At 45.7% G+C, this 24,897-nt stretch overlaps 1 protein-coding gene across 1 annotated transcript; it reads right to left on the minus strand.

Moving 5' to 3' along the window:
* Positions 1-1,453: 1,453 nt before the first annotated feature.
* On the minus strand, positions 1,454-22,559 carry EIF4EBP1 (eukaryotic translation initiation factor 4E binding protein 1). Its single transcript, XM_020786156.3, has 3 exons — positions 22,264-22,559; positions 6,684-6,854; positions 1,454-1,846 (listed from the first exon to the last, which is right to left on the minus strand). Exons 1-3 carry the CDS (start codon positions 22,439-22,441, stop codon positions 1,815-1,817), a joined length of 381 nt encoding a protein of 126 aa, XP_020641815.1. The 5' UTR covers positions 22,442-22,559; the 3' UTR covers positions 1,454-1,814.
* Positions 22,560-24,897: the final 2,338 nt, after the last annotated feature.

A 24,897-nucleotide genomic window follows, 5' to 3' on the forward strand; every position in this document is an offset into this window, starting at 1 on the left:
CCTGTGGTCCTACACACGTTATCAGAGATGGCAGGCTTCAGGGTGCAGGACCTATTTTGCTTGGTTTCTTTGATCTGATATACAAACCAGAACCTGGTACCGAAAATACACCAAGAGATGCAGGAGACTTCTGAACCACGAATCTGAGCATCAGAGATTAAAAGAGTCGTGTCTCTATGCCTGGTAACCCCAAGAATTCCGAGCTTCAGGAAAGCAATTCTACAGTGCACAAGAGAGTCACTCCATTACTGTGTCTGTGATTCACTGAAGAGAGTGGTGATGCTCCTGGATAAAAGAGACACCGTGGTCCGGCTGTCTTCAAAGCAGAGCTCACAGCATCTCCTCTTCGGCCACCAAATAATTTGTAGCTGCTGGCTTCTCCCACCAGCGCAGCTGCTACAGTCACTGCTGATGCCCATTCCCTAAAGCAGTGGTCCCCAACGTTGGGCCTCCAGATGTTCTTGGACTACAACTCCCAGAATCCTTCACCACCACCTCTGTTGGCCAGGATTTCTGGGAATCCAAGAACATCTGGAGGCCCAAGATTGAGGACCACTGCCCTAAAAGCTGAGATCCCAATGGGGAAACGTTGGCCCTCCAGATGTTTTGGTCAAAAACTTCTGCAAAGCCTAGTTCTCCCCGCCCTGCCCCCCCAGCCAATAGTCAAGGACTATGTGAGCTGCAGTCGGAAACCTCTGAACCTCTGCTTTAAATGTTATTAATGCAAGTGCATGACCAACACAGGAGGCTATCAGACAGTTTGTGTAACATCACCAACAGTGAGAAACAGTTTCATCCAAAGCTCACAGAAGGCGTAATATTTTCTTTTTAAGATTTGATTTTTAAAGTGAAGTGAAGAAGGTGCACAGATCTACATGGGTATTTGTGTAGAGAGAGAGAAAGAACAGTGCCATGCTACAAACTTCTCACAGCAATATTTTTTTTTCTGTTTCAAGAACATGTTTCTGAAAAACCATTTTGCTTTGAACTGTGTGCCCCTGTCTGCTTCAGCACATTCAGAAATCTGTCAACAGAAAAAGCAAGTCTCCTTTCGGGTTGTCTCCTGACATATGTTAGTCAGTTTCACTAGGCCCTTAATTTGCACAGCTCTAGAAAAGGTTCCCCACCTTGATTCCCCAGATGTTCCTGGACTGCAACTCCCAGAAGCCTTTTCCAGCAGAGACAGTGGTGAAGGCTTCTGGGACTTGTGGTCCAAGAACATCTGGGGACCCAAGGTTGGTAACAACTGCTCTAGAGAAAGTTGAGACAGGTAGAAATTAGAAAAAATATATATGAGCAAACAAGTACTATCTTCTTACGACCAAGCTCTCATCCCCTTCCATTACATCTGTACCAAAATGACTGCTTGTGCATTTAAGAGATTAAGACTGCAGAGTATATTTGCCCCCAAGAAAGTGACATGAACAGAAAAAGAGACGCAGTAACATGGTGATCCCCTCAATCCAGCACTATTTTATTCCGCTCCTTCCATCCAGTCTCCTGCTTGAGAGCACTGATTTTGTGCATAAGGGAAAAAACTCAAAGCAGGGACTGAGCACAGCATCCACCTTTCTTACACCAAGGCTCATCAAGGACAGACTTCCTACCGCACAGAGGAAAATCCGCCTGTGTTGACAGTCCTTAGAAAACTGGAAGTCTCCTCCCAGTTTCTTTTAAAAAACGGTAATGGGCTCTTTCATCCCAGAAACTTTTGTGAAGCGTGGGCTATTCTACAAGCCACACTTGTTCTGAAAGCACTGCAGGGATCTTGTCTTTGCTGAAAAGAAGCCACAAGGATTCTCCTTCGACCGATCTCAGATATCCATGTCGAACTGCGCTTCCTCGCCTGTAAAACAGAAAAGTATCTGTGAGAACCAAGTTGAAGTGGCTCACTGGCCACAAACTTGCAGGGAAAAAGCACTGTTTCTTAAGTCACCTGTTCCTTAAATGTAAAGTCTCCAGATTGCTTTGAAGAGAAATGCACACGTTAAAAGGGTTGGCAGCCAATATACTCTTCTTTCAAGGTCTTAGCCTGGCTATGAACAAACAAGAGGCATGACAGATAGGGCTGATTAAGTGGTAAAGGAAGTTTGCAATCTTCAAGCCTGCCAACTGAGAACAAAATGTTCTCTCATATGATCTGGCTACTGGTTCCAGAAATGATTTGTTGTGGTGAAGTCAACCAAAGAGGGAAGCAAGCCTAGGCACTTTCATCCATTTCATATTGCTTTATTCATTTAGAACCACAGCCCCCCCCCCCAAAACAGGATGCTTGCTAGACTTACATCCTGTCCGTGCCTACACACACCCTTTTTTAACACTAACTGAAAGCCTGTCAATGGAGACCTGCCTACCCACGAGGGACGAAATCTACTAATCATCCACAGGGTAGAACAGCAAACTCCGTACATCCATTAACGATGCTCACATCTGTTAGAAGTGATGTTTCAAACTCCTGCTCCCTGAACTAAAACTAGAAGCACACTATTGCCTAAAGTAGCTTATTTTTCTTTTCTTTTTCTTGAGTAAGAATCACCCACACTTAGTGATTCTGAAGGAGAACCTGACCAGGTTGGAAGAAAGCAAACAGAATTGCAATTAGAGCAGCTTAATTTGCCTGCTCTAAGGTTTTCAGGCCACAAATTTATTTCTCTTGACATGTGAGTTGCAGACAGGGCCTAATTAGACACACACCACATATTTCTGGAAGAGATGTTGCCTCAAATGATAAAAGTTCATTTGTTATGGTATTCAAACTCTATCTAGAAGATACCTGGGTATCAGGAGCAGGGGACTCGAAAAGGGAATTCTCCAAAAAAAAAAAAAAAGAGCAAGAAGACTAGGGTGTGAAATAGATCACAATGTGGACTACTCGTAGAGCAGTGTGGTGTGATCTGTTTCTCAGCAATCACATTATTCACAGGGAAATGTGCTCCAGCCCAATCCCAATCCATGATGAAGATGCGCCTTTTTTGTTTCAACTGTAGATCTTCTACTTTGTGGGGGCCAGTTTGGAACAATTCCCTGGCAGACACAAGAATCTCTGAGGGAGATCACTCCTGTTGTTGGCTATTCAACTGTTACTCTATCCATTTTTAAAGTCCAAAGATACACAAAATGGTAAACTTTGTGGTTTGTTTCCTAAATCACCTGGTTGACTGCTTCTTGTTGAGAAAAAAGAGGTGTGGGATTTCTCTCAGCCTGGATTTTTAGATTACAGAATGAAGAGAAAGGCAGATATACGGTTGCTGCGCTTACCAAGCTACAAGACAACAGAACTGTATATACAAATGAGAGATGGAGACTTACAATTGCTCTCTGCTCAGGGTGTACCCTGACAAGATGCTACAATCAAGTTATTTGCCCAAGATAAAGGAATAGGATTTCTGGGCAACAAGAAGTTGTGCTCTGGCCATTTCCTCCTAACTTGCCACGTACCAGGTACAGAGCCGAATTTTAGTGATGAGAGAGTAGAAGATGATCAGAATGTAGGAAAATTAGGGGTTTCAGTGAAACAAAAAAAGCAACTGCATTTCAGCAGAGTGAAACATACTTTTTCAGATCACTGAGTCTCATATAATTTTCACCGTTTGCAGAATCTGTTCTGAGGCAGAATCTGTCTGTTCTGAGGCACCGTTTGCAAAATCTGTCTGTTCTGTTTGGGCCGTCAATTATCTGTTTTGCCTCAACTCAGAAAATGCCTGGAGTTATAAATTAAGTTACTTCTTTAGATTCTACAAATCCCTTATCAGAATTTTCTCTTGGGATTTTATATAGACCAACGTTTTCCCTAAACAAGGTCTTTGGTCTGTCAACTCCTCTGACTAAACTTTGACTTCTCAAAATTCCCTTATACTGCAGTCTCTTATTTTATTTTTATCCTCCCCTCTCTGCCCCTAATGAATGCCACAATAGTGAGGCTCGGGTTTTGCTATTTTTATTTTTCTTCTAATTTCTAGTTGAACTTTCCCGGATCAGTTTCCCTCCATAATCCCTTGGGTTTTCAGGAACCTGCTTCTGGAATAGGCAGATGCAAGTCTTTCCCTTCTCAATCTTTAGGCCAAAAGCTGTTCAACAGCTGGGAATATCTAGCTTTAACTAGAGGGCTGCTAGGCAAATGTAGTGTTATTATAAAGAGTAAGTAAAGGTAAAGGTTCCGCTTGACGTTTACTCCAGTCGTGTCCGACTCTAGGGGGCAGTGCTCATCCCCGTTTCCAAGCCATAGAGCCAGCGCTTGTCCGAAGACAGTTTCCGTGGTCACGTGGCCAGTGCCATTAGTTAACCAGGGATAATTTTGCATACTATAATAATTTGGTACTTCAACACAGATTTTGCTGCATTACCCTTCTTATTTAATCACTGGCTAAAATCCTGTTGTGCAGTCATACAGGTGGTATAATATTTGGAAGTGAATTGCTGTAAGTTAAGAAATCTCCATATACAGTGGTGCCTCGCTTGATGACGATAATCCGTTCCAGCAAAATCGCTGTAGAACAAAATCGTCCTCAAGTGAAAGTAAAAAACCCATTGAAATGCATTGAAAACTGGATCAATGTGTTCCAATGGGAGAAATACCTCATTGTGCAGCAAAGATCTTCCATAGGGCGGCCATTTTCCGGTGCCTGTTAAGCGAGGAATCCGTCCTAAACACAGTGGGGAGCCATTTTGCACAGCAGGGAGCCATTCTGAAAGCCGCGATCAGCTGTTTTAAAATAGTCATTTAGCGAAAACCGGTTCCCGAAGCAGGGAACAGATCGCCGTAAAGTGAATTTTCCCTATTTAAACATTGTTGTGATTTTGTGATCGCAAAAACCTCATCGTAAAGCGGATTCATCGTGGAGCGGGGTAATAGTCAAGCGGGGCACCACTGTACATTAGTTGTTGCATGACATCGCATGACACAGTGTTAAGAGATGGGCATGAAATGAAACATGAACAACAACAAAAAAAACACCCCATGAACTGCACTGGTTTGTGGTTCGTCTCCAGTTCAGAGATCCCATTTTGCTGAAGCAAAACAAAATGCCCGTCTGCCCCCTTCCCACTGCCTCGTCACCTCTGCCTACCAGTCTTGTGCCACTACCAGCACAGGTGCCATCCCCAGAGGCAGCAAACCTGGCTTTCCTTCCAGGGGCTGCCTCTAAGTAGGTACCTATGGTGGAGGCAACAGCAGCAGGCTTTGCCCCCCTGGCATGAACTGGAAAAATGAACTGTGAACTGGTTTGTTCTTCTGGGGGTTTGTGGTAGCTCATGGTTAGCCACTGTTTTTCTGGTCTGTGCCCATCTCTACTTGGCATGCAACAGATAATGCCTACAGAGATTTCTTAATTTACAATAATCCATTTCCAACAGTAATGCTACAGTATTTGTGTGACTGCACAACAGGATTTCAGCCACTGAATTGTATTTTGCACAAAAATACCCACTGCTTTTCCTTTGATTTATTATGCATTGTGCTTTTACTTTATGAATCTTACCCTTGATTATCTGTTGTTATTAAAATAAACCATCAAATTAATTACTCCAATGAACAGGTTCAGGTCATCTCCTGCCCACTGGAGCAATACTGAATACCATTTTACTGGAACGTGGATAACTGGTTGAAGAAGGGGTTGTGAGTCGGGGTGGAGGTGTTACTTCCTTACTCATGTAACTTTAAAGCAACTTAAAAAGTGCTTTTAATTATACTGTATTTTCTCTATATACCTGTGCTGTGGTTAAGATAACGCTATGGTTTTATTGTACATGTATGTTAATTTTAGGAACTACCTTGTGACCTGTTTTGTGGACATAAAAGTGGGATAGAAAGCAAGCAAACAAAACAACCTGCCATTGTGCTATGTGTGGATGAGTACTCTGAAAAGCAAAAGCACAAGGCATAACAGAAGTCATTCCAATTATTGCAGCACTCTGCGCCAGGCTGCGCAGTTTCAGACACAGAGGCTGCAACATAATCCATCGGCCATATATTGTGTGGGCTCCGTGTGAGGCTTCATTTTTGAGGCTGCCAGCCCCGTCTTCCCAAAGCAAAGTCGTTCTTGTGGGGTTCCCCATCAGATTTATCCAACTGGGATGAAGGCAGCAACATTCTAGGACTACCACTTTAATTTCCCACATCTTGGGGGGGGGGGGAGACACAATGCCACTCCAGAGCCCTGTAAGAAATTAAAATGGCCCTAGGAAAATCCAGCTCCCTTATGGGAGGGCATTGCAGGGGCACAGGTAGTTGACCTTGAGTGGCCAAGGCATGTGCTAGACCTCAATTCCATGGTGTGGGATGATTCTCACCCACCCACGTTTGCTCTCCTAAGCAGATAGTACAAAAATGAAGTTGGTCGAGGTCAATACAGAGACATACAGCTACTGAATAAAAGTTGTACATCTGTATTGCACAGTAGAAATGGGCATGTCCTGCTGGTTCAGTGGTTTGTCCTGGTTCATTTACCACCCCAACGGGTGTCTGGTGTTACGTGCCCTGCCTCCTCTGGCAGACGCCTGCTCAGAGACAGTGTCCCAGCTTCCCTTCCCAGCCTCCTCTGTTAATTGCCTCTGAATGGGCACGCACTGCGGGTGTTGGGGAAATGAGCCCCTGTTGGGGCAATAAACGAACTGGGCTAAACTGGTGGTTCGTGCCCATCTCTAGAAGGTATTTTCACAGCCCTGCAAAAGAGACGGCCACTCACCTAAGCCTGGCTTCTCATCATCAGGATGAGTGAGGCTGGTCTCATGCTCGAGGTCATCCACATTTGGACTGGTAACTCCTGGAATGTCTGGAAGATCACGAGGTGGTGTGTTGGCAATCGGAGAGTTCCGGCATTCCATCAAAAATTTACGGTCATAAATAATGCGTGTACCTGAAAGGGAAAGATCACCTAAAATGACTGCTTGCATTGGGAGCTTCTCGAATATCTTTTGGTCCTGGAAAAAAAAGTCCATATGGTAATCCCATTAATATGTCACAGCAAAGGAGCATCACAATATCTTGCATTGCTTGGCTTTAGAAGTGTGCGTTTCCCCCTCTGCTGTTCATCCACCATGGTTTGATCCTGGCTTGTTCTCAAGCACAGGTTTTAACCAGAGCTTGGAAACAGTGGCATTAATGCTAATGTGTCCATGTACTGCTGAAAATTAATGTATTAAAAAGAACGGGTCATTTTCTAAAAATATTTATTTAAAAAAAACAATTTGCTACATTAGTTGTGAATGAGACTATTTGTCATTGGATAAGGTATAAGTACAGTACAGTACAGTACAGAAACCTTTATTGGCATGCTGCATAAATAAAACGATAAAACAATAAAATACCGGGGAAAGATTCATTACTGGGGGGAGGAGGAACCAGAACATCAAAGTTGGAGCCCCTCGTTTTGGGGGAACATGTTGCGGCGTCTCTGGATAATGGCCTGGACGTATCTGGCGGTTGATAGAGTGACTTCCTTGCTAAGGTCACCTAGAAGGTATTGTATTTTCCTCAGGTCTGCCCATCCGGAATGAAGGGGGAGAAAGACCATCTGATGTGACAGGCAGATATCCTTGTAGAGTGTACAATAAAATAGCATGTGCTGCAGGGATTCAGTCTTTCCCTGCCCACATGGGCAGATTCTCAATTCTGTTGGTAAGCCCCTATACCTGCCCTGCGCTAGACTTGATGGTAATATGTTACATCTAGCGAGGGTGAATGCCCAGCGGTCTTGTGGCTGTTCTAGAAGATGAAGGTAGTTGGGTCTGCGTCCGAGGGTGAGAGGTAGCTGGAAGTACAGCGGAGAGCAGACTTTCAGGGCCGCGCTAAACAGCGTTTGCCCTTCTATGTCCAAGACCCTGTTTTTGATGGTTTGGAAGACCCTAGAGGGGGGTATTGAACCCATTAGGTCTGGTGACAGCCCTAGGGTCTTGATTTTCTTTAAGAATAGGGCCAGGCCTTTGGGTAACAAACTGTCAGCAAGCAGGGCTTGAAGCAGGGTGTCCTTAGGAGAGAGAAAACAGATTTTGACCCAGTATTTTAGGAAACTGAGCCAGGCCCTAGTTTCAATTCTCTGTTGACCGCATTCAAGACATAGGGCAGCATATGGAACACAGTGGGGAAGGCCTAAGATTTTGTATAGAAATACAGATTGGACTCTCTCCACGGAGCTGTGTAGTGAAGACATCCAGATGGGGACGCCGTATAAGAGCTGTGAGACTGATTTCGAGTTGAAGATCTGCAGGGCAGCGGGGATGTAGCCATGGCCCCAGGTGTGGTGGAAACGTAGAATGGCTTGTGCCGAGAGCTTGGCAGACTTAGTTGCTGCCCGTTGGTGAGTTGTCCAGGAGTGACGGTAGTGAAAGAAAACGCCCAAATACTTGAACTCTCTGACCTGCTGGATAGATTTCCCATGGAAGGACCATGGGAAAGATTTCCAAGCCTTGCCGAAGACTATGATTTTGGTTTTCTCGAAGTTTAATTGAAGGTTATTGTGTGATAAATAGTCAAGGCAGCAGGTAATGAGCCGCTTTAGGCCGACCCTTGTACGGGAAAGAAGGACCATGTCATCCGCGTACAGTAGGTCTGTAGATGGCCTAGTTTGGGGCTGTGTCCGATGATATTGCATAGAAGTGGGGCGAGATCATTGATGAATAAATTGAACAGGGTGGGGGCCAGGACGCAGCCTTGCTTCACTCCTCTGTTGGCGAGAATGGGGTTGGAAAGAGCCCCTTTCGACGAAATTTTTATACGGCATGTGGAGCCTGCATGCAATTTTTGAATTAGAAATAGGAGCCTCCTATCCATACCCAGCCTAGCGAGCTTTAGCCATAAGATATCTCTATTGATGGAGTCGAAGGCCCCTTTTAGGTCTAAGAAGGCTGCGTAGAGGCGGGTATTGGGTTCTGAGGCGTATTTGGAGATCATGTGGGATAGGATCAGGCAGTGGTCTAGTGTAGACTTTCCCGCCTTGAAACCCGCTTGTTCGGGTCCCAGGATGTCTTGATCTAGTAGCCAATCTTGAAGTTTGTGAAGTAGGTGACTGGCGTACATCTTCCCAATGATGTCGAGCAGACTTATAGGTCTATAGTTGTTTGGGGATTTCTTGTCGCCCTTCTTGTAAATCGGAATTACTATAGCCTGTGTCCACGTCCTAGGCATCATACCGGATTCATTGACGGCGGTGAACAGGGCAGCGAGCACCGGCGCCCACCACTCGGTGTAGGCCTGTAGCAATTCCGAAGGGAGGGCGTCGGGGCCTGGGGCCTTTCCAGTTCTAAGTTGGCCTATGAGTTGTGTTATTTGGCTAGTTGTGACTGGTGCCCAGTCTGGAAGGTCGCAAGGTGGGGGCGGATCAGTTGGCACTGTGGGCTTGCAGCTGTCGTGAAAGGTGGCCAAGAAATGATGTTCCCACGTCTCGGCTGGTATATGGGGGAGGTCCTGTGAGGTCTTCTTAAAGATGAAGGAACCAGAAACTACATCCCAGAATTTTTTGTTATTGCCTGAATTAATCGCCTCGACTAGATAGGACCATCGAACCATTGCAGAGCGATGCTGGAGTTTCTTAATGGCTGACCTGAGGTGGGTTTTCAGCTCAAAGTACTGGGAGGGGAGCTTGAGGGCCTTAGAGGATCTGTATCATTGTGGCAGACCTCTATCTGAACACTGATTCCTCTACACAAGCCCCTATTTTACTGTTAACAAGTAGCATAATAAAAGGGTCAGGTTCTTGGGCTGAAGACATGTAATATAAACAAATTCACTACATCCAATGAAGTGAAAAACTGTGTTCTCTCTGGTTTGTAAAACTAAACCGATTCACATACCATCACACCACCCAATCAAGTAGTGGTTCTGCTATTCATCTTGCCTCTTTCAAGAATGTTGCCTGCCTTTCACTGCCAGCCTGCAAGCAATAGGGATAATTTGCAGGCAGGCAATGAAACGCAGGCCATGCTCTGACTTTTAACAGAAAGGAACACTTTAACAAGAAAAAGAGATACAAAATTGGGTGTGTTTTCAAATGTTAACTTTCAAGGAGGAATGTCTTTGTGACAGCACAAGAGCTAATCAGCACTATTCACAACATCTTGCGCTTATGTTACTGATTGCGTTTTATTTACCATATTTTTCCGTTTATAAGACAACCTGATGTATAAGACGACGACCCTGTTTCTAACCCCAAATTACAAAATTTGATCCCTGCTTTCCCCACCCACCGCTTCCTAAACCCAGGGCTTAGCAAAAGGAAGGGAAAAGCAGGGATCAAAGCAAAAGGAAGGGAAAAGCAGGGATCAAAGGGCTGCACAATCACTGAGCCCGCAACCAGCGGTGGAGGCAGCAGCAGGAGGTGGTGGTGGAGATGGAGGCAAAGAAGCAGCCGGGCTTGGTCGCCTCTCACTGCTGCCCACTGACTGCTGCCGCCGCCCGATCGCAAGGAGATGATCGCCTCATGCTGTTGCCTTCCATGTGTAAAACGACCCTTAATTTTTCCTCTAATTATTTTAGGAAAAAGTATCATTTTATACACGGAAAAATACGGTAACTTGATGCTATGTGTTTTCTCTTGCTACAAACCACCCAGAATAGTGCATGTACTATATATATATAAATATAAAGAGCCTGGCCTTTGAAAGGCAAGACATATCTGGCCCAGCCCCAATACTGTTTAAAATATGTCTGTCTTCATCCTTCAGTGGCATGCAAGAGAAAAGGTAATGCACTGCTTTTACCTAGTCCTAACCTGACTCTTGCTATTCTTTATCGTAAAGGTAAAGGTTCCCCTTGACAATTTTTGTCCAGTCATGTTCAACTCTAGGGAGCGGTGCTCATCCCCGTTTCTAAGCCACAGAGCCAGCATTTGTCTGAAGACAATCTTCCATAGTCACGTGGCCAGTGCGACTTAGACACGGAACGCTGTTACCTTCCCACCGAGGAATCTACTTATTTATCCCTATTTATCTACTTGCATTTGCACGCTTTCGAACCGCTAGGTTGGCGGGAGCTGGGACAAGCGACGGGAGCTCACTCTGTCGCATGGATTTGATCTTACAACTGCTTGGTCTTCTGACCCTGCAGCACACAAAGGCTTCTGCGGTTTAGCCCACAGCACCACCACGTCCCAATAGTGCCACCACGTCCCATGTCTTTATTGTACTCCAGAAGAAATGCAATAACATGTTTTGCCTTCTGCCACATAACAGGCAAGAAACTCAGGAGCCAAGGCAGAACTGATCACCAACAGAGAGAAAAGGAAAACTAGATATATGAGATTGTGCAGCTAATTCCTAATTAGAACTTTTTTTTTTTCCAGAATACAGCTTTAAGCCAACAAGGTCATGTTCTTTAGGGTTTAAGACTTAGCAAGAAGGTTTTTATATAGTAATTTCAACTGTGAGCCTTAGAGAGCATTATTCTTGCTTTGGTCTTTGCTAGAACACATTCCAGATGAAGGGACAAAGTTACGCAACATTTATCTGGCAAGGGAAGTGCTACTGGGGTACGGCATTGGCAGCAAAACAGCAGCAGAGAAACAGTTAAGTTCCTTCTCACGTGACATATTCTAAATCTCTTTTTTCCAAAAAAATAAAATAAAATAAAATGGGGCACCAGGACCTTTTTTAAAAAACACACACTGTGAGGAATACAAAGTTGAGTTCTCAACCAGAAATACACTTGGCGATCTTCATCAAATTACTTTCTTTCACTACTCATGAAATAAGGGCAACTCAGACCATGAGTGAACACCAAGAGACCTGCAACCAAAACGGACCCAACGGGCCAAAAGAAATCAGCATTGGTGTGCCTGGATAAATTCTAAGATTTGCAAAAACAGCATCCACCCAAAAGATAGTATTTCAAAAGGGAAGGCGGCTCTCTAGATAAATAGCTTAAAGGGGGCTGAGCATGATCGGCAGGTGTGGGAATATTGACTCTCAGATGGAAAAGGAAAAGAGAGGAGGTGGAGATGATGTTCCAAAGACTGCATTTATAGCATCCTAAAATGGGATAGGGAACCTGTAGCCCTCCAGATGCTGTAGGACTCCAACTCGTATCAGCCCCCATCCTTTCCCAATGGAAACATCTGGAAATTGCCAGGCTAGGAGAGATTAAGCTCTCCTAATAAGAAGTTTACATTACTGATACAATTCAGAAACGAGCAGTATGAAGGCGCCCTTCTCTTCTCTACCCAACTTGACCCATCTTCTCCCCCAATTACAGTGGTGCCTTGACTTACGAACGCCTTGACCTACGAACATTTTGAGTTAAGAACCGCTCCATTTGCAAAATTTTGCTTTGACTTGTGAACAGAAAAAAAGGCAGGGAAAACAGGTGGGAAATTCAAATACTGTATACAGTGGGGGCTTGACTTGAGAACTTAATCCGTATTGGAAGGCGGTTCTCAAGTCAAAAAGTCTGTAAGTCAAGTCTCCATTGACCTACAGTGCATTGAAAACTGATTAATCCCGTAACAGGCCGTTTTTGTTCCATTTTGGTTTTTTTCTGGTCTGTAAGTCAAATCTCAGTTTGCAAGTCAAACCTAAATTTTGCGGCCAGAGAAGTCTGTAACTCAAAAAGTCTATAAGTCAAGCCGTCTGTAAGTAAAGGGTCCACTGTACTAACCATTGGTGGTGAAGAGGCTGCTTCTTTGTAGCTCTTTCGCCCCAACGGTTAGAGCAGAGAGTCAGGGACCTTTTAAACTTTTACAGTACAGGAAAGTACTGTACTGGGAAGGGATGCAGTTGCCTGGGTCACTGTTGGGTCCTGTTCCCGCCGGGCCAGGGACTGAGCTAAGCTTGCCGTTGGCAGGTGGCTCCTGGGCTGCTCTTTGGGGCTCATTGCCTGATGCAGCCCACCGTTGACCCAGCAGTGGTCAGTCCCTGGCCCGGGGAGAATAGGACCCGGCAGCAGCATCGGAGCCCCAAAGAGCAGCCCAGGTCCTCAACACAGGGTGAAGGGGCTCTGATCCTGGAGGAAGGGTCCTCCTGCACTGCCACCTCCTCCTTCCTGGCGGGCTGCGCTCAGTCCTTAGCCCCGCAGGACCGGGATCCAGCAGTAGCAGTGGCATCGGGCTGCGGAGGTTGGCAAGGACCGCCGAGGACCGCCACGGCCACGCTGGTGAGCAGCCGCTGGTGCCGGTTCTGGAGCAGGAGGCAGCGTCGGGCACCAGCAGCAGTGACATCAGCCTGTGGAGGCCATCAGAGGAGGCTTGGGACTGCCTATTAAGGTAAGGTGCGGTTCTTGGTTTCTAAAAACTGTTCCGGATCGTTTTTGCAGGGCTGGGGGGGGTCGTTTTTGTGGTGTGTTGTTTGTTTTTTGGTGTGTATGTTTTGCAGGCCCAGCGTGGGGCTTGCAGTGTTTTACTTTTATTTTACTGAGGAATTTTAGGGGTGTGTGTGGAACGGATTAATCTGTTTTCAACGCATTTCTCTGGGAAATGCTGCTTTGACTTACGAACGTCTTCTGGGACGGATTAAGTTCGTAAGTCAAGGCACCACTGTAAACGGGATGATGATGATGACTATAGGCCATGTAGCACAAGGAAGGACTTTTGGATTTTCGATTTCAGGAAACCTGTGCTAAATTGTTTTCCAAAAGTCAAGTGGCCTCCTCCCACCGGGGGAATGGCATTGAACCAACAGAATCAACAGTCCTGACCTACGCCCAAAATTAAACAGCAGTTAATCTGAGTCTGTGGAGGCAACAAGCCTTGTTTTTAAACAGCTGCCAAATGTTGGAACGCTTGCAGAATGTCACCAGTTCCAAGAAGTGCTGCCAGCGTACCAGTTATTGCAGGGACATTGCATAACAAGTTCACTGAAGGACTGCCTGGAGCTCTCTCTGGCTTTTCATCCAGGGAATCACATGTCTAGAAAGAGATGGATCAGATGTGGATCAGGAAGCACAATGGCTAGTGTTATTTCCATACAAGGTTGGAAGAATTCTGGGGGGTGGTGTTAATGTTTTGGAACGCCCAACTGACTGCAGTAAGTAAGGGTCAATGCAACCCCACAGCACATAACCCTGTAAGTCCGTGAATTGTTTTCTAATGCCGGGATCCTTTGGAAAACATTAATCTCTTTTCTGAACACTAGATCCTGCCGGGCTGTCACATGGAAAACTTTTTTTGAAATTGCTCCATATTTCAAGTAAAGTGCATGTGTATGCGTGCACATATATTTATCTTAGTCTGGCTTGCACACATGGAACTAACTGCAGAGTACTTTGTATCTTCAAATTTCTGCCTGGGGCATCTATTTCAAGGAGTCTTCTGAGCCTAGGCTAACATACCCAAGAGTATATATACGCTCTATAAGGATGGGGCTTAGTTCTAGGTCCCAACCTCTCATGCACTCTGGGATGTATGTGAACTGTGTCTGGCTTGATCTCTACAGCCAGAAGGAACTCAAATGAAATTTCCTGTCATGAGGAAATACCTGGGCTTTAGTGTCCATGTGCCCCTCAATATAGTTTATTATGGCCACGTGACCTGTTCAAAATGCAGAACACACCATCAACATGTGATATGTGAAATGTACACTGAAAAGTAGAGGAAAATTATTACCCAGTGTCATTCAACAAGTGAACATGTAACACCCCTGCTACAACAACTGCACTGGCTTCCAGTTCAAAGTGCTGGTCATTGCCTATAAAGCGCTATACTGCTTGGGTCCAGGATACCTGAAGGACTGTGTCTCCCCCTATGAGCCTTCTTGGGCCTTATAACCATTTATTTGAGCACCAGAAAGACTGCAATGCCAGTAAAAGCCCAACATTTGCAGACCAGCTACTACCCAGTCAAGGCTCAACAAGAAGGAAGGCTGTTTCACTTTTATACACGTAATATGCTGAAGGCACTCGGAGAACAGTCTCTCACACACAAACTGTGGAGCAAAAGTGGGCCAGTATCCAACTGTGCCCCTTCAGGGAAATGGGTCCCAAGTCATGGAGGGATTTAGAGATAAGCACCAGCCCTTTTGCCTTGAACAATCCATCAACCAACAGGTTAAAAGTGTTTCTCTTTTTGCAGTAGTACTGCTATGCATGGGGGTATGTGGGGCTTGTTCCAACCTTCCCTGCTACCCCACCAAACAAACAGGCAAACCTTAAAAATAGGTTTTATATTGCAGTTTCTGGAAACTTATAAGAACTATGATTCACCTTTAAATAGTTTGCAGGGTTCCCTATAAAATTCAATACATCCCTCCGCCACCCTCTTTTCCTCAAAAGTAGAAGTGTATTTTTCAGCCACTTCTCATTTCTTTCCTCTCAAAAACATTCTTGGATTTTTGATTACCTATGTGGCCCCTGGATAATTTGGGGGGCAAAAATATGGCCCCCTAGACTCAAGTCCTCTAACTGAGAGGTTAGCTGGTCACAGACCTCCGGCTCCAATTGATTCTTGTCCAGGAACTACAGCAACTACTCACCCAACTCAAAGCCGATAACAGGCATTCTGATGGCCTAGAACCCTGTTTTTGACAAGCTGTACACACAACTCCTGGACATGAAAACAACCTGACCACAATTTATTGACTCTGATTGATGGCAGCCCTCCAGGTCTTTTGTGTCCTTTGCTGCCCAACAACACGGACAAAACCTGTTCAATAAAGCTGCTCTGGCCCTGAACAGTACTAACTGCCACTAACAGGCCTCCCATCGGACACAGAAGCTACTTACCTCCTCTTCATTCCAGCACAAGCTGCCCACAATGTGTCTCACATGGGGTCAACTTCCTACAACAAGGCTGTGTTGCGTGCGTTTACATATTAATGTGCTTACCCCATTGGGGAATTTCATCTGTTAATTTGCATATTGAAAATTGCAGGAAGAAGCATTTGATTAGTCATACAAAGCTGATCAAAATCGTTCTCTGGAATATTCACCAATCGGGTGAAAGTCCTATTCAAAATACATTCACATCTTGCTTTAAAATCGTGGCACGTTCCTAATTGTGCGATGAAACAAATGTCCATGAGTGTTACAGTCTTGCAGCAGCCATTCTCTGCATTGCACTCTACAACACAGCAGGAGACGTGCTGGTCCTTTCGATCCTGATGAACTTCACAGCCCATCAACCCCTGCCACCTTGGCCAGGGACTAAAACATAATGGGAGTCGCATCTGGGAGACCACAGCTTCCCTAGCCCTGTTCTAAACAACGTTGGTGTAGTCCAGTGGGTTTCCCTACAATACCAAGCGCCTTAAGACTTTTGCTTAATAGAAAGCAATGGGTACTGGAAGTTCTTTAGTCCTTTGCCAGCCACTTTAGCCTACAAGCGGTGAGTTATTTACCCACTTACCACCAAGGGCAGATAAGAGCTTTTCAGTGTGTCACCTTGAATGTGCTGTTTTCAAAACATTTTCAACTGATTGCCAGAATCTAAACCTGTAAAGCTTTGCCAAGACCACCACATGCTCAAATGTTCAATGCCCATAGCTGGTCACTCTGGCAAGGCTCCCAACAGCAATCGGAGACCGACGGAAACAAACTGCAAATAGTACCACCAGCTTGCAAATAGTATCAACAGCAATGAGACCGCCCATGTCTGTGGAACTCAGGCTTGTTTACGTGCAACAAACCTTCTTTCCCCGAGGTCACAGAGTGATGTATGCGATCGACGAAGCCTTGGAAACAAGAAGCTGTGCGGGTGGGGGGGTTCTACCCCTGGATTAGCTTATATGAACAGTGCTGGCGGAGCAAAAACAATATGCTTTCCATCTGACGCGTTGAGGGGCCACTCCCGTCAGTCTCTTGTCCTCACTTCCCTGCGCAGAACTCTGTCGCAATAAACAAACAACAGTTTCTATCAGGTCAGCTCTTTGGTTCCTATCCAGGATGGGCCAGTTCCCCATAAACACACACACATTCTCTCTCTCTCTCACTCACTGTAAGCTTCTATAGAAAGTCAAAGGTTAGAGCTGTTGACACCAGTGTGACTGAATGTAACCAAATCCCAATCTTTGTACAGTTTATGATTTCAGAGTGAGGGACGGCGGGTCAAGTCCTCTCTGGACTTTCCAGATAATAATATAACTTGCAGATGAATTAACTAATATCTGCCTTACACTTAACTATCTTCAGACACTCCAGATTCTCACACTGAAAACTAACTCTATGGCTTCCCACCGGTCCCCTGAAATTGTCCCCCACTGCAACATGTCATCTATCACTTATCCTCCAATGTTTGAAATCACTTTCTGAGCAAAGTGTTCTAAACACTTTCTCAACACTGCGGCTAAACTCAGGAGTGCTAACTCGCAATATTCACTTAAGTGTCCACTAGAGCAGTGGTCCCCAACCTTGGGCCTCCAGATGTTCTTGGACTTCAACTCCCAGAAATCCTGGCCAGCAGAGACGGTGGTGAAGGCTTCTGGGAGTTGTAGTCCAAGAACATCTGGAGGCCCAAGGTTGGAGAACACTGCACTAGAGTCAATGGTCTCTGGCCACATGTGAGTAATGCTGGTTTGCTGAATCCAGACCACGGTTTGCTGTTGCCACCAGCCATGACTGAAACAAGAAATCACAGCACACAGGGCAAAGGAGAAAAGGGAATTTGAGGTTGAAAGTGGAGGTCAGGTTATACCACTTCTCCAAAGTTAAGAAACAATGTGCTAGGACAATTCCAGTCTCCTTTCACTGTAACTATTCCAAAGCGAATAAGTTCACAGGAAATTCATCAGGAGCATTTTGAGGGGCTTCTTGGTAGCTGTTCCTAGGCGATGGATCTCCATTCTGAAGAAGGCTGGTCCCTGCCTTTCGGTTCTCATGCAAGCTGGCAAAGATGTTTTTCTTTGGTCACTGACTGACTGATGATGATAATAATAATGGTGGGTGCTGCTCTTTTTGTAGTCCTTCAAAATGGGTTGTAATAGCTCCTAGAATGTTTATGTATCTTGACAATTTCTGGTTAATGCCCCCCCTCTTTCTCTCTCTCTCTCTCTCACACACACACACACACACGCACACACACACACACACACACACACACACACACACACACAAGGTACACAGCACCTAATAGACCAAAAGGTTCATTACAGCACAGGGATTTTGTCTCGCTTCCATCCAATCTGTCTGATGCATGAAGTAACATCTCATCTTGAATACATCTGAGTTGCAAACAGAAACATCACAAATTGCACTCGTATATTACACAAGCTTTCAGGCCCTTTGCTTACAACGGCCTTTCATCCAAGTAAGTCTGCATACGTCAACGGAAGGGCAACACTTTGCACAGCTGACAAAGTGGGTTCCGATCCACGAAAGTCTGCGTCAGTAAACCGAACAGTCGCAAGATATCTGCTCTTTTATTTTGCTGCATTTAAGCAAAGGCAACGCCCTTCATTGACTGTTCCTAAACAAGGGAATGTTTCTGCAGGACTGCCTCTTGTTCTATCAAGGACACGGCATACGCTCTGCGCTGCTGTCAGGGATGGAAAGTTTTCAAACTTTTCCCCCTTTAAAAGACTGGTAATCATAGCATAATAAGCCACACTTAACTCGTGTCATGAAGCATTACACAGTGTCCAAATGAGGTGCTTAAAAGATTATCCAGCAGGGGAAATCAAATAAACTTGGACGCAGTTCAGTCCAGAATCAAGCAAATGTTGGGACTGGCTCTGCCTTTTTTATTTCATCAGGCAAACTATTCAACAAATTCTCCAACCAGAGAAAAAACAACCTTTGGATTAAAGCAAAAAGCCATAGTTAAAGACATGCCCACAAAGTAAGGAAGCTCATATCATAGGTCAGCTTCCCCCCTCCACAAAATGGAAATATTAATATAACTGCCACCCCAAGTCAACACAAGAGGTGATTTCCACTCCTTGATTCTCTAAAACGTTTATCTAGGACTTAGCCCATTAAGCACAACGAAGCTTCCTTCCCACAAATGCAAACGAACTGTACTGAACTGGTAAAGATTATGTAATCATGGCAGGAGTGGGCTAAAAAATTTGCAGCTTGTCCATACTGACAAATGCATCAAAAACTGTGTTTTAAAGTCTCCCCTTCCATACTACTAGTGGTGAACTCTATCAGAAGAGGGCAGCTAGTAGGATGATGCTTGAAGGTGAAACCAATCACTTTACAAGACATAGTACTGCTCTTCACTCATAAGCCTTCTCTATGTCTTGTTGACAGACACTTGCTGAAATCCAGTAGCAAGCGGCAACTAAATAGGCCCACGGAATCAGTGGGGATCTGGTGAGCCAGCATCTGCTTCAATGAGCCTACTCTAGTTGCAAATTACTATGTTTCACCCATTACAGAGGGGAATATGGCACTTCATTTTGCTGTACTGCTTACAGCGAACTGGTGGAAGTTAAGGTACAGGCGGGTGCCTCAATCTGCCCATGTCTCTTGCAGGTGGAGCGATCTGTGGCCTGCATTTCCTTAGTCTTTAAAGTACAGCTGTAACCATAACAACTGGCTTGGGCAAGAAGAACCAAAAACTATGTTTTTCTCTTTCACAAAATGTTCTGCTGTTTAAAATGTAGAAACACACAGGCGTCAATGATACAAAAGAAGTCCACAGGCTCTTTAGGTAAAGGGAATAGAAATAGAACTGCAGCATAATCAAATAATTAACTGTAATTAAAAAGTTACCTTTTTCTTTTCCCTTTTCGGAGTCCTTTATTTTATACTGGGTTGTCTTTACTTTTGCTTCAATCCTTTTGGCACTTTTTTATTTTTGCTTGTGCGTTGCTTTGAAATTATCTTTTCCTTATTCTATGGGGACAGAGGTTCTTGGGACAAGTTTACTGAGAACATCCCAAAAGATCTCTGCCTTTGCCCCCTTTATCTTTTCCAGCAGACAGATGCTTCCTGTGACAGTGGTGCCATTTTGGAGAGAGCCTTTTCATGCTAGGAACACACCATATGGGCAAGCATGTGACCAAGATCTTTAGACCTTAGTCTGGGCATGCTTCTTTGCAGCTTTGTTTTAACAGATCAGGATCCCACCCACCCCCCTTTTCTTTTCTGCATCGTTTATGAAAACCCTATGAAAATACACTGTTCTGCATTCCAAAGGGTGCAATTGATTTAATAATTTTTTCAGCTTTCAAATTCTTTAATCCTTGGGTTGTTTTTGTCCCAGATACGAAGAAATGTGCAAATTTTCTTCAAAAACCAACTTTCTTTTATGGGACAAAAATAACAAAGAAACCACTCATCAACCACAGCTATAGGTGAAGAGCACCTTCACCAAATAACCATCCGGCCCTAAATGCAATCATTCCCACAACAACAAATGCCCAAATGCTTGCTGCAAAATGGAGATCCAGGAGCATTTTGGGGGAAAAACAGCATCAACAGAGTCACCTCTAGAATTTTGTAAAAAATTTAATCCACGTTAACTAAAAATGCACAGAACAGTCACTTCATGTTTCTGAAATCTGCTTAAACCTATAGGAAACCAATTATTCATCCTAGATGTCTGCTTCTGTTATTGACCGGAACTTATTCACACATGTTGCAAACAGGCCTTTCCACGAACCATCCTAAATCACGCTGTTCAAAAGCCTGGACAGCGTGAGGGTCAACTGGACTATGACTGGGGTGAACCAAGTTCAAATCCCACTCAGTGACTCAATCACGATGCAGTTGAGGTGACCTTTGGCAGGTTGCTACCTCCCTGCTGAACCTACGCCAAAAGGGTTATTTGTGAGGAAAAACAGGGAGAGGGCCATCTACATTTCCTGAGCTCCTTGGTGGACTGTAAGGGTTACAAATACATAAATAATAACAATTCACCAGTCTCCTCAAAACACTTCGCTGTGTTTTCATTGGCAACTTGCTATAAAACCGTACACATTTCAAGGCTCCCACAGACAAAATGGAGAGGTTGGCCGGCCTCTTCGCTGCCCCGCGTCCTGAAGCTTTGATCCCACCCGCAGATTCCCCTGCAAGCCCGAAGACACCCATCTTGGTGGGGGAAACCCAGCGCCGGCGGCAGAGGAGGAAAAGAAACGGATGAGCAAACCCCACAGCCGTAGGGCATGACTCGAAATGGTTTCCTGTTGCCTACGGGTTCCCTTTAAAAGGCTAACAAAACATAGGGAACTTCCTCAAATGGCGTGTTTACAAAAACAAGAAAAAGACCTACAATCCTATAAAGATCGGCACATTTATGGAAGCCTAAACGTCAATGGATTAGAGTCCAAATGCTCCAATAAATCTACCCCCTCCTCCATCCTGTCCCCTTTTTGGCTCTCTTGCTGGCCAGTCTTAGCTAACAGAGCGGCTTTGCCTGAAGATCCTTCTCATAATATGATACACGCATGAATTAATTGTTGTAAGCTGCCTTGGGTCCTTCATAAGGAGAAAGGCAGGTTAAAGGTATTTTAAACAAGCAAGCAAAGAAAGAAATTCTCAAACAGGCCTCTCTGTTTTCCTTTTTTTCTGCAGGAAACTGACACGGCAACGTGTTCAGAAACGGTCACTCCATTTCCCCACTTGCAGATCTCAATAGTTCCAGATAAGACCATGATTAGGGAATTATATTTTATCTTTTCAGCCACACACTTTACCTCAACAACAACAAAAAGTGCACCCTGAGGGGTGCCAGTCAAATCAAAGGAACGGCTTCCTGCCCTTCGCATGGTATGTGCAATGAGGCTTTTGGTGTGTTAAACAAATATGACTTGAAATGAACGTGAGCAGTTGCATCAGACCAGTGCAATCTCTCTCTCTTTCTCTCTCTCAGCAGCGTTAAGCAAAACTCTGCAGACCGCATGGCGCGTCTTGCATTTCATGCCCTTCGAGACCCAATGTTTACATTTCTTCCTCGATACCCAACTACTGTATATCTCTGCCAACTGAGGACAACTCTCCATGTATGCACCAAAACAGGCTCCAGTCCCACGCGCTTATTCTGCAAAAAAATAATAATAATTAATAATAATCTGCTAGTCTTTAAGGAGACTTTAAGGGTTCCCACCTTAAAATATTAATTCCCCATTTTAAAAAAAGAGAGAAGGAACCTAGTCTGAACCTCACCTAGACTCTAATATCCAGCTCGTTTCACAGAAACCTTCCTTTCTTCCTACCTAGGCTGCCGAGCCGCCCTCCCCAGCTACGAAGCACTCCGTACATGCTCAGAAACACTCGAGTTTTAGTGAATCGTTCACAGAGAAAGGAAAAAGAGAGAGAGGGAGAGTCCTACTTCAGAGCAAGCCCAGCGTCCGTTTCCGAGAGAGCGCGCTATAGGCAGTGCTTCTCGATCTTGCTCGGGGCGCACTCTGTACATGCTCAGAGGCACTAGCTGCTTCCCCCCCCCCCTTTAAGCCTCGCCTCACCTCCCGGCGTGGTCCCGAAGAGGGTGCCTCCGGGGGTGGTGCTGTAGTCGCCGGGGGGCAGCTCGACTCCCTCGGGCAGGCAGAAGCGCTTGGCGGGGCCCGGGATGTCCCTGCCCAGGGTCGACCCGGGAGCAGCGGGGTGCGGACGGCAGTAGCCAGCGGCGGCGGCGGCAGACATGACGGGGACCGAGCGGGGCACCGAGAGAGGCAAAAACCCTCCTCCTCCTCCTCCTCCTTCAGCGGCGACACCACCAAACCTCCCTCTCCAGCCCGGGCTGCGAGCGAGCGACGGGCGGGCGCAGCAGCAGCAGCAGCAGCAGCAGCAGCAGCAGCAGCAGCCGCCTCCCTCGGCCCCGCCCCCCAGGTCTTCAGCCGCGCAAAGCACGGCGGGAAGCGTAGTTCTCAAGGAGAGAAGGCGGCCCACAGGGGCCACGGCCCTTCTCTCGCAGTGGTGCTTGACCTTGGGTTATTCAGGTGTTTTTGAACTGCAACTCCCAGAAACCCCAGTCAGCACAGCTGGTGGTGAAGGCTTCTGGGAGTTGCAGTCCAAAAAAACACCTGAGTAACCTAAAGTTAAGGAGCATTGGGAGGCCACCTGTATGGACTTGTTGTTTAGTCCTTAAGTGGAAGACAGGCCCTCCTGTCTTCCACTGCCTCCCAGAGTTGTGTCAAATTCCTGTTGGTCACTTCGATGACACTGTCCAATCACCTCATCTTCTGTCGTCCCCCATCTCCTGTTGCCCTCACACTTTCCCAGCATCAGGATCCCCAATCGGACCCGGACACGTTTCCAGGGGATTCTGGGAACTGTAATCCAGAAAGCAATCCCCATCCCAAAAGTTCTGGCTGGGAATTAACATTAGAAGCACATTTTAGCATGCAATAGCGGGGCCTGATGGGTCCCTTCCAGCTCTGCAGTTATAAGATGATGATGTGGATGACGATGATGGGATCCCAGGGAGAATGCAAAGCTCCCATAGGCTGAGGCAGGCTGGTGGTTCACAGAGACTGGTGTACTAAGCGCAGGGCCCTCAGTGCTCAGTTTAGGCTGCACGTTTTGGCATGCATATACAGGCTGCAAATTATTACAGTACTGTCTTCTGCTGTTGTCTCTCTCACTGCTAGAGAAGACCTTATTTTAAAATCTAAATCTTAAAACTGCGGAGCTGGAAGGGACCCCATGGATCATTGAGTCCAGTCCCTGTCAAGGAGGCACAGAAGGGAATCGAACTCCCAGCCGCCGGCTCTGGAGCCAGAGACCTCAACCACAGAGCTATCCAGATGAGAAGACCGTGTGCCCAGAGAACGTGGCTCGCTTGAGGCGCTCTGCACAGGTGGGGGGAGCCCATATTTGCTACTGTGCCTGAAGCAGCCAAACGTTTGGGTCTGCCACCAGCCCTGCAGAGTTCCAAGCAAGGCTGCGCCCCTCGCCTTTCTTGGGGATGCCAGAGACTGAACGCAGGCCTGTGTCCAAAGCACCAGCTCGGCCGCTGGTCCCAGGGTAGGGTTGCCAGAAACATGGGTACCAAAAGGAGGACATAGAAAGACAAAAGAGAAGACAGAGGAGAATGTATTGAATGTTTCATTTGATTCGTTCCGGATTAAACCCGCAATCAATACAATTTTATTACAATGGCTGCCAATTTATGTCTCTTAGTGAACCGACCAAGAAACAGCCATGTTAAAAAATAAAAATAAATTCAATGGAGGCTTTTTTTTTTCAAAATATCAACAAACATTATTTAAACAGCCAATTGTACCCGAACCCACCCTGGGCCAGCTGTGGTATCCCCCGGCTGCTCGCACTCTGCACAGGCTCAGAGGCAACCTTGGTAATCTGGATGCCCAAACAAGGCTCCAGCACAGGCAGGGGGAAAGCAGCACCAAGCAAAACTGAATGAGGTAGTCTCCCTTCCCCCAAGGGACATAAGTTCAAAGCTGGGGAGTGTGGGGGTTAGAGTCCCCGAAAGGGACTTTGAACACACACAGTCCAGGCACTCGCCTTCCCATTGATGTGCTCATCTATCCCAGGGAGACCTCTCACAGGCACTTATATTAATGAATAAAAAAATTAATTTTTATGAAAAACATTTCTGTTCTGCCTATCTTCTCAAGAGGATGCAAGGCATCTTACAATATTAAAAACAAACAATATAAAAACTGGAAGGGGAGGGGGAACAAACAGAGAAACCATTTCTCCATTATGTCCCCGGTTGCCACTCAGATGGGTAAACTCACTTAGGTAGAAAAGAGCCCAGCACACCATCCTTTGCTGAGGGTTTCCCTCAGACCTGGAACCGTCTCTCTTCATGGTTCATCAATTCAGAGCAGTAATCCAGCTAGCTGAGTATTGCCTATATAAAAAAGCCCTTCACATAATACACGCAGTAACCACCCAATATACAATGACTTATCCCCAAATCCAGCTGGGATAAGGAAACTCTGTCTCCTGAGTCCTTATTCACAAACATCTCATGGAGGCAGCAGGGCTCTTCTCTCCGTAGGCGGCAGCAGCAAGAGCTAGTCACTGGGCAAGCAGCAGATCTTAGCAGCTTCCGAGTCCAACACAGAAGAGGGTTCCAGCAGGTGCCCCATGATATGAGGCAGCAACCCGGGTGTGCCTCAGAAAAGAAC

Source organism: Pogona vitticeps, chromosome 8 (genome assembly GCF_051106095.1).
Source record: "Pogona vitticeps strain Pit_001003342236 chromosome 8, PviZW2.1, whole genome shotgun sequence".
NCBI lineage: Eukaryota > Metazoa > Chordata > Lepidosauria > Squamata > Agamidae > Pogona > Pogona vitticeps.